The following is a 9,496-nucleotide window of genomic DNA, read 5'->3' as shown; positions in this document are numbered from 1 at the left end:
GATTACCTGGATTTGTAACCATGTTCTATCACTTTCTAGCTGTATTACCTTTGGCACATTAACTAATCCCTTTGAACCTGAATGATTTTGCTGTAAAATGAAGTAGCTAGTGCTTCAAAGGGTAATCACAGGAATAAATCACAACTCAAAAGTGCCCCCGGCCCACAGTAAAAACAGCAAATGTTAGCTATGATCATTTATAAGGTTAAATTTGATAATGTAGGTAAATCCCTTATGTGCTGAGCACTTAAGTAAGAACATAGTAACTTTTAATTCAGCACTACACTATGAAACTTGGAAAACAAGAGTTGTGAGTCATTGAGAAGAAGGAAAATTAAGGCCCCTGAGCTATAATCAACAGGAGCTGGAATTATGTATTTTTGGTTTTGGTTGGTTTGGTTTGATACCAAGGATTGAACCCAGAGGCAGGGCACTTAACCACTGAGCCACATCTCCACCTCTTTTTTGTCTAAGTTGCTAAGGCTGGCCTCAAACTTACAATCCTCCTGCCTCAGCCTCCTGAGTCACTGGGACTATAGGTGTGCACCACTGTACCCAGTAGGAACTGGAATTGAAAGTTCAATGACAGAGGTCACCTGTTCTTGAACTTAAACTTAAAACTGGCACCTCAGAAGTCTACACCTGCCTTGGCTTAGTCTGTGCACCTGTGTGTGTGTGGGGGGGGGGTACTGGAGATTGAACCCAGGGCCTTGTGCATTCGAGGCAAGCACTCTACCAACTGAGCTATAACCCAAGCCCAGTCACTGCACCTTCTGCTAGGGGTGGGACTCAGCTACTCAGCTGCTTTCTCTCTCCTCAATATTCTGTAGGACAGTAGTCCTCAACTGGAAGTAATTTTGGCAGGGGACATTTAGCAATATCTGGAGACAGTTTTGACTATGACAACAAGTGGATGCTACTGTCATCTAGTATCTGCCAGATGCCATCTAAATAGGACAGCCAGCCCCCTTACAAAAACAAAAACAAAACAAAAGCATTCTCCAGTCCAAAGTGTTAGAACTTAAAGGGTAAGGGCTAAGGAGATTTTCCTTGGCTTAAGAGGACGTGAGTGGGATTGAAGCTGGGAATGGGGGAAATGAAGAAATTCTTTGTTGGAGGTGCTAGGGAACCATGGAGGTAGTCACTCTGCAACCCACAGAAAGGCTCCAGAAAAGTGTTTCCCTGATTATTAATGATCAAGAAAACAAACAACAAATAAAATAGAGTCAACTTGTTTATATGTGTTATATTTTTCATTAATAAATAGGTTTTCTTCTTGAAACACAGAACATATAACAGATTGAAACACTCCCCCCTCCCCCCCAATTCCAAAGACAAGAGTCTATAAAACAAATGCCAGCTGTACTGCCCTAAGAGCAGGAAAAGTCTGGTGACCCCCACCCGGCCCTGCCCCTGCAGCACCACCACCCCCACACTCTGCAAGAGAAGGGGGTCTGGGGCTTCTCCCTTGGACCCTGGGGACTTAGGTGAGAAGCATGTGAATGTATGATGTCACCTCTTCATGAGGCTATGTAAAGATGAGGTTTCCTTCTCATCAGCTCTGACCAGCCCCTGCCCCTCTGATTTCATTGCAAAGCACCTGGGCTAAGCTCCCAAGGGAGCTGTCTCTTGGCTTCCCCACTCTCCATTCCTCTGCCACCTGCTTAGAGGGGAAGAGAACGGCTCAGGGACCCCTCCCATCCCCCAGCCTGCATGGAAATACTGTGTGGAACAGGCATGATGCTGAAGGTGAGGCTCCTGTAGGCCCCCAAGCCCATGAGGCCAACATGCCCCCCCACTCCCCCACACCTTTCCTTCCTCTGGAGTGAGGGGCACTGGGGCAGCTGCCCCCTCCAAACCTAGTGCCTGGCTTGGGGTGTGATGGTTCTTGCTCAATGTCAGGTCCTCATGCCAGGCCTGGCTCCATCCTCATACCATTCCTGTCTCCTTCCAAGCCCTCACGGTGGCCATCTGAAAACTCATGTCCAGTGTCCTAAATTGTCTCATCCTCCCTCTCCCCGTGCCTCTGCACCCTAAGGGAGGAAGTGGGGGGTTATCTCCCCTCCCAACTCCCACTTCACATAATGGAACAGCTTTTGGCCTTTTCCTTCTTGAAGGTAGAAGAGATGAGTTCAGAGCGACTGGGGAGGTGGAGTAGTCGCTTGGAGAGGCTTCTGACAGGGCTCTTCGGGGGCACTGGGTTAGGCTTGTTCAAACACACCATGGATGCCATCCGAAAGATGCTGTGGACACTCTTCTCTGAGGTGAAAGCTGAGCCTTCCAGATAGATTTCTGCACCCAGCTGCTTGGCTATTGCACATCCCTGAGGGAGGGGGTGAAGTCATTAATACAGTAGTCCAAAATGGTTGGTAAACATGTGAACTTCTAAGTGCTACTCCTAGGATTATTCCAGATGGCACCCCACTGCCAGTCTCCTACCACCAGCCTAAGTGGGTTATTTTATTTATATATATATATATATAAAATAAATTATTTACATATATTTATATTTTATATTATTATTTTATATATACATATATATATTTAGTTGTAGATGGACACAATGCCTTTATTTAATTAATTTATTTATTGGTGGTACTGAGGATTGGATCCAGTGCATCACATGTACTAGGCAAGCACTCTACCATGGAGCTACAACTCTAACTCCTAAGCCGGTTATTTTGTGCAAGTGAAGCCTGACTGCACATTAGAATCACCTGAAACACTTTTAAAACTATAGTGATCGTAGAGCAAGTAAATAAGAATTTGGGGGGATAGTGTATAGGCATTTGGTTTTTGTTTGTCATTTGTGTGGTGTTAGGAATCTAAACCAGGGCCTCATGCATATAAAGCACATGCTGTATCACTGAGCTATCCCCAATCCCAGCATTACTATGTATGTATGTATGTATGTATGTATGTATGTGTGTGTGTGTGTGTGTATATTTTTGGGGATACCATAGATTGAACATAGAGATGCTTAACTACTGAACTACATCCCTAGCCCTTTTAATTTATTTATTTATTTTTAATTTTGAGACATGGTCTAAGTTGCTAGAGTCTCCCTAAATTGCTGAGGCTGGCTTTGAACTTGTGATTTTCTTATCTCAGCCTCCTGAGTCACTGGGATTACAGGCGTGCAGCACTGTGCCCAGCTAGCATTAATATTTTTAAGAGCTCTCCCAGATGACTCTAATGAGAAACACTGGCTTAAAAGAAATGATTCTGTGTGTTAGAAATTATCCAGGATTCTCATTAAAAATGTAGATTTTCATGTCTTTCTCCCAAAGGGATTTTTTTTTTGGTACCACTGGACCACTGAGCCACATCCCTAATCCTATTTTGTATTTTATTAGAGACAGGGTCTCACTGAGTTGCTTAGCACCTTGCTAAATTGCTGAAGCTGGCTTTGATCCTCCTGCCTCCGCCTCCCGAGTTGCTGGGATTACAGCTGTGAGCCACCTGCTCAGCTTCCAAAGTGATTTTACAGGTAGGGAGACAAGAATTCAAGATTCTAACAAGGGGGCTGGGGATGTGGCTCAAGGGGTAGCGCGCTCGCCTGGCATGTGTGTGGCCCAGGTTCGATCCTCAGCACCACATACAAACAAAGATGTTGTGTCCGCCGAGAACTAAAAAATAAATATTAAAAAAAAAAAAAAAAAAAGATTCTAACAAGGACCTCTAATGATTTTTTTTTCCTGCATGGTACTGGGGATTGAACTTGGGGGCCCTCCACCACTGAACTTCATTCCCCGCCCTTTTTAATTTTTATTTTGAGACAAGATCTAAGTTGCCCAGGCTGGCCTGGAACTTGATGATCCTCCTGCCTCAGCCTCCAAAGTAGCTGAGATTACAGGCTTGTGTCACTGCACCCAGTTAGGCAGCTCTAATGATTCCACTGCAAGTGGTCTACAGAAAACAATCTTAAAAACCCACAACGGGGGCTGGAGTTGTGGCTCAGGGTAGAGTGCTCACCTGGCATGTGTGAGGCACTGGGTCTGATTCTCAGTGCCACCTATAAATAAATAAATAAAATAAAAGTCCATCCACAACTAAAAAATTAAAAAAAAAAAACCTCACATGGGGCTGGGGTTGTGGCTCAGTGGTAGCACACTCGTCTGGCATATGTGAGGCACTGGGTTCGATCCCCAGCACCACATAAAAATAAATAAAACAAAATAAAGGTATTGTTTTAAAAAAAACCCTCATGAATTGTTTATCTACTCACCTAGAGCATACATCTGGGTAAACAGGTAGGTACTCAACACACCATCCAAATGATTAATTTGCTAACTATAGATAAAGCCCCTAACACCAATTCCCTCTTGCCATGGCAAGAAACTTTGAGCAAAGGCCATGTATCAAGGCCTCTGCCTGTGGCCTTCTCCACCCACCCTCCAGCATGCACACTCGTGCACACGCACACACATATATACACATACCTGCTCATAAGAGATAGGTGCCTGCTTCTGGTGAGACAGCTCCATCAGTGTACTCAGGTCTGTTCTCAGGTCTGTCTTGCAGCCAATAAGCAAAACACGGGTGCTGGGACAATAATCTAAGATTTCTGTCCTCCACTGAGGCACCAAGTGAGAAGAAGGGAAGAGGAAGAGGGAAGGAAGGAAGGAGAGTCAGTGATAGATACTGGAAGAAGCCTAGTTGGCAACACCACACACACACCACTCAGATTATCACCAACCCAGTTCTCCCTCTGACTCACAGCATCTCTGCTGCACTAATTACATCATCTTTCTGCCCATGAGGCCTTTGGTGGCACCAGAGTGCTGACCCAAGAGCCTGTCCCTTCACTCAACAATCCAGTCACCAAGAAGAACACAGGGGCCAGTCTCCTCCTACTCCCTGCCAAGCAAAGAGGACATGGATCTACCCCCCAAAACCCAAAGGGCCTCATAAGTCAAGAATAGCAGGTGAAAGACAACCAATCTCTTCCCAAGGGAAGGACATAATCACAGAGTCTTCTGGGAAACTAGGCTAGTTCCATAAGGTTTCCTGGGACTCCTCAGTATAGGCATATCTTGCCACCCAGACACAGGCATTTCCTGTCAGCACTTCAGCTCAGAACCACCTGTCTTAGTGGACAAGGGTCTATAGAATCTACCTCCAAAACGTCCCATCCCCAACCCTCAAATCACATCATCCGAAAATTCTCTGTCAGTCTTTCATTTCCAGAATCTTCAACACCACCCTCCCCTTGCTGGACTTCTAGAAAAGCCATATGGGATAGTTGAATGGTCAGAAGGTAGAGGGGTAAGGAGACCTAGGTTCTAGTTACAGAGTTGTAGCTAATGGTGTGGCCCGGGCAAATCTCTGCCTTTCCTGGCCTGTTTCTTGATGGTATGGTACATAAAAATAGAAGACAAGGTCCCGAGGGTTCTAATACTCTTGCTGAGTTCAAGGTTGTAGTTTATCTTCCTTACCTTCTTGAGTGCACTGTCCACTGTCTCTGGACGGCTGATGTCAAAGCATAGTAATACTGCATCTGAGTCGCTGTAGCAGAGTGGGCGGACATTGTCATAGTAGGGAGATCCTGGCATAGGGGAGAAAGGGCTGATAGTGAACCATGGCATTTTCCCTCCCTATAGGCCTTAGCCCAAGGGCTCTGGGAATACCATTTTTGATCCCTTAGGTTCCACCCATCTCCCAGGCATGCTGCCTGGAAGCTTGGGACCCAACCCAGAAGGCTCTGTAAGACTATTATCTTCCTTAGTCTTAAAAAACTGAAAGAGGGCAAAATAAAAGGGATTGAAATATAATTTGACTCTGTGTGCATCTCCTACAGTGGGCTTTATTTAAGGTCTATTAGTTTTCTGAGTCCCAAAAGATGCTGCCAACCCTTGCAGGAGGATCAGGGTTTGTTTAAGTTCTCCTTGGGAGTCTGCTTGCTGCCCAACCTGTGCTCCCTTCCTCTGCCCCAGGGTCTCCTCAGTGAAGAGGAAAAAAAAAAAAAAAACCAGCCTGTTATATAACTGGCTGCCCTATTATTTTGCCATGGGGTCAGAACTCTAAGAGTTGGACTGGGGAGAGCATCAAGGATTCAGCACCCCACACCCCCACCCACCCAAATCAACTTATATTGCAAAGGGTAAAAGGAAAGTTCTAACCCCTGGCTCCGAAGAGGGAAGCACTCTCAAAGACAGCAGCACTAATAGCTGGGCACTTAGAGGCTAGAGCAAGGGTCCTTCATTGGATGGAGTAGGCAACGCAGACCCAGGGGTGTGATAGGGGTGAAAGCTAGGAGCTGAGCCTGCCCTCCTCCACCCTGGGGAAGGAACAGTAGCGGATTTGGAACCCAGACAATCCGTGCTCAGAATAGCAAGCAGCCCCTCTCCCTGCACCACAATCGCCATGGAAACTGGGGGGAAATCCAAGCTGGGGTGGGGGGAGTTGGTCATTAAAAAAAATAAGTAAGGGGGAGTTAGGATAGCTGCCTGCTCCTTCAGCAATCCAACCTGTCCCTTTCTGAGGTGGGGGTCTGACCACCGCAGCACTGAGGAAAGGGAGCACTGCAGCACAGGGAAGGGGGAGGGGAGGAGGTCTCCATTTTGGCTCAAGCGATCCCCCTCCCCTAAGACCAGCAAATGAATAATGGGAACAGGTTACCCTGGTCCTAATGTGTGGAAGCCCCATTCCACACATTAACATCACTTCCTCCTTTTCTTATGGAAACCTCATTTGAAGGAGGGAGTCTGAGGAGGACTGATAACCTTCATCCTTTTAGAAATACTAGGACAGGAGTGCAACACAGGATATAGAGACCACATTTGCTGATTTTCCATTATCTGGATGGGGATTCAAGGGCTGCATTCTGACTAGGGGGCGGGGGGGGGGGGGGCGGGCAGGAGCAGGGAGCGGGAGAGATGATTTTTGGGCGGTAGTGGTGAAAAGAGATGAGCTGCAGCAAGGTTCTGAGAAGACTGGGAGGTGAGAGGGTACAGCAGAATAAAAACCATACATCATGCAGCCAAGCTGCATTCCAGTCCGATCCAGGCCAGCGTAGCACAGACCAGGATAATCCAAACCCTGCCTCCCCGCCCCTGGCACTGCAACCGAGGAAAGCATACAAGCTTGAGGAATTTTTGTTTGGGAAAAAAAGAGAGTCTCATTTTCTTTATACCCATCTTCCCACCTCCAATCTTTTCAGACCTCAAAATTGGAGCATGAGAACAACAGCTTTTGGAGGAGTAGGGCGGCATTCTTTTTACAGATAATAGGAAACCCCTAGTGATTTACAGTTCCTCTTTAAACTCAGCCTGAATATGCATCGGAGTGGATTTTATTTTCTTTCTTTGCTGAATTCTACTCCTTATTTTGACTGTGAGCCAGTCTATTAAAAAAAGATTGGGGGTAAAGAGAAAATGAGAAGGATTCAGAATCAAAGCAAAGGATAGCCCAACACTAAAGGATTGGGGTTGAGAGCCTGGGAAAACATTGTTTCCCATTTTCAAAAGACAGTGCATTTTCTACTTCACCCCAGAACAGGTTAAATAGTCAGAGCCTTCACCCTGAAGACCACTATTCACAACATGACCATGCCCTAGATTAAGCCATCTCCCCCACCCTCCAAAACATCGATGATGCATCACTTCATCCCCAAGCTGCAGTAGTGTGACGAGTGGAGCTGAGCTGCGGCAGGCTGAGCAGTGGCCCAAGATGGAATGCAAGAGAGAAAACTGAGTCTGGGCAATATTCACCCCAAAGCAGGCTTGTCTCCCTGCCCCACCAACATCCTCCAGCAGAACTGCCTCCTGACTGATTCAACTTTGCTCTGGGGAACTAAAGGCTGTGTGCAAGGATGAGCAGTGTAGGTGTGTGTGTGTGTGTGTGTTGGGCAGCAGGGAGTGGAAATGGAGAAGCCCTGCCTGCTACCCCCAGGAGTATTCATGGGCCACTTCACCTCACCATCCCAGCCTCTGAAAGATAGAACTAGACCCAGAGAACTTGGCGGTTTCTGGGGTTTATCCACTCTGCATCCCTGGACAATTCCACTGAGTTTACCAATGGCTCCCACTCCCAATCAAGGAATTTCCAGCTCCCTATTCTCCTCCCCACCAAATGGGAAAATAATTTTTAAAAGACATACAGCAGACTACCAGTGGAAGTGGGAAAGGGACATTTGGGACCATAGCCTTACCTGATGTATCCCAGAGACTAAGCTCCACTCTCTGTTCCTCTGTCTCCAAACAAGCTGTGTAATTCTCAAACACAGTAGGCACATAGGTCTGTGAGAAGAGAGGAAGCATTCACATCTGGACACTTCTGTCCTCAGAGCCCTCCAATTAGTGCTGGTTACAGGAGAAGCCACTCACCACCCTCTGAGACACTAAAGTGTCAGGGGATAAGGAGCCAGAGGAGGGGATACATGGGGCAGGATGGAACACATGGGACAGAAGGAAAAGGACTATAGAGGCACAGGCACTTGGGTCTATACAAGGGATGACCACAGCCCCCTTCCCTAGCCAGGGGCAAGCCCCCCTCCCCATATCCTAGATGGTTACACACACACACACACACACACTCCTCCCAGATTTCTCTCCCAATTTCAGAACCATAAGCCAATTCTGACCTCAGTATTCTCCCCTCAAGCCTTTTGGCCCAGGTGAACAGCAAAAAAGGGCAACAGAATTCTGCCTGCAGCCATACTCATGGAACCTTTGAGGAGCCAGTGAGGGTGTGGGCAGGTATTACCTAAGAAGAAACCCCAGACTCTCCAGTGCCTCCAGGGACGAAAGAAAAGAGGGGATGTAATAGGTGAAGAGGTGAAGAGGAGCCGGCGGGGCGGCAGAAATGGGACAGGTCTCAGGGGAAGCCAAGGCAGGGCAATCCTCCAGCCAGAGAGCAGCTGAGGGTGGGGCAGGCTGGGGGTGGGGAAGCCGGCTCTCCTGGGCAGGTGGGAATCGACCCCGGGCGGGCGAGCAGGGAGAAAGGCTGGGCGACGGGCAGCTCACCTCCGGGTAGCAGTCCTTCGCTAGCACCTGTAACATCGCTGTCTTCCCACACTGCACATCTCCCACCAGCACGAGCTTACATCTGACCACCACTGGCTGGGGTGCCCGTCTCTCCTTCATAATTGCAGCCTCCGAGGGACTTGGACTCGGGATTCAGAAAGGAGCGGGTTGCGCCAGGTGTGCCCCAGCCCACCAGCTCAGCTGAATTCCCTGCCTCCCTCCAACTGAGGAGGAGAGCGGCACAGTGCCCTTATATCTGTCTGGTTGAGCCAATCACAAGAGGAGGCGGACTCTGTTGAAGCCAATCCTTGGGGTGGGATCCCCTGCAGCATCCAATGGTAAGAGGATCTGAGTCAGCGCCCTCTTCCTCCCTCCCCTTTCTCTTAAAGCTGCACCATTGCTTCCTCTTGAAAGGGGATTCCCACGCTGTTTTGTATTTGTATTAGGAGGGAGGAGAGGAATTGAAGCAAAATGAAATAATCTTGGAGTATCCACCAGATAACAAAAACATAAGCTAGTCATGGAAACAG

At 47.6% G+C, this 9,496-nt stretch overlaps 1 protein-coding gene across 1 annotated transcript; it reads right to left on the bottom strand.

The window, feature by feature from the left end:
• Positions 1–1,362: 1,362 nt before the first annotated feature.
• Rnd1 (Rho family GTPase 1) lies at positions 1,363–9,175 on the bottom strand. The gene is made up of 5 exons (XM_027949975.2): positions 8,967–9,175; positions 8,153–8,240; positions 5,439–5,548; positions 4,443–4,577; positions 1,363–2,323 (listed from the first exon to the last, which is right to left on the bottom strand). Exons 1-5 carry the CDS (start codon positions 9,084–9,086, stop codon positions 2,078–2,080), a joined length of 699 nt encoding a protein of 232 aa, XP_027805776.1. The 5' UTR covers positions 9,087–9,175; the 3' UTR covers positions 1,363–2,077.
• Positions 9,176–9,496: the final 321 nt, after the last annotated feature.

The sequence above is a fragment of the Marmota flaviventris genome, chromosome 3, assembly GCF_047511675.1.
Source record: "Marmota flaviventris isolate mMarFla1 chromosome 3, mMarFla1.hap1, whole genome shotgun sequence".
Classification (NCBI taxonomy): Eukaryota; Metazoa; Chordata; class Mammalia; order Rodentia; family Sciuridae; genus Marmota; species Marmota flaviventris.
The sequence above is the reverse complement of the archived record's forward strand: the minus strand, read 5'-3'. Positions and strand labels throughout refer to the sequence as shown.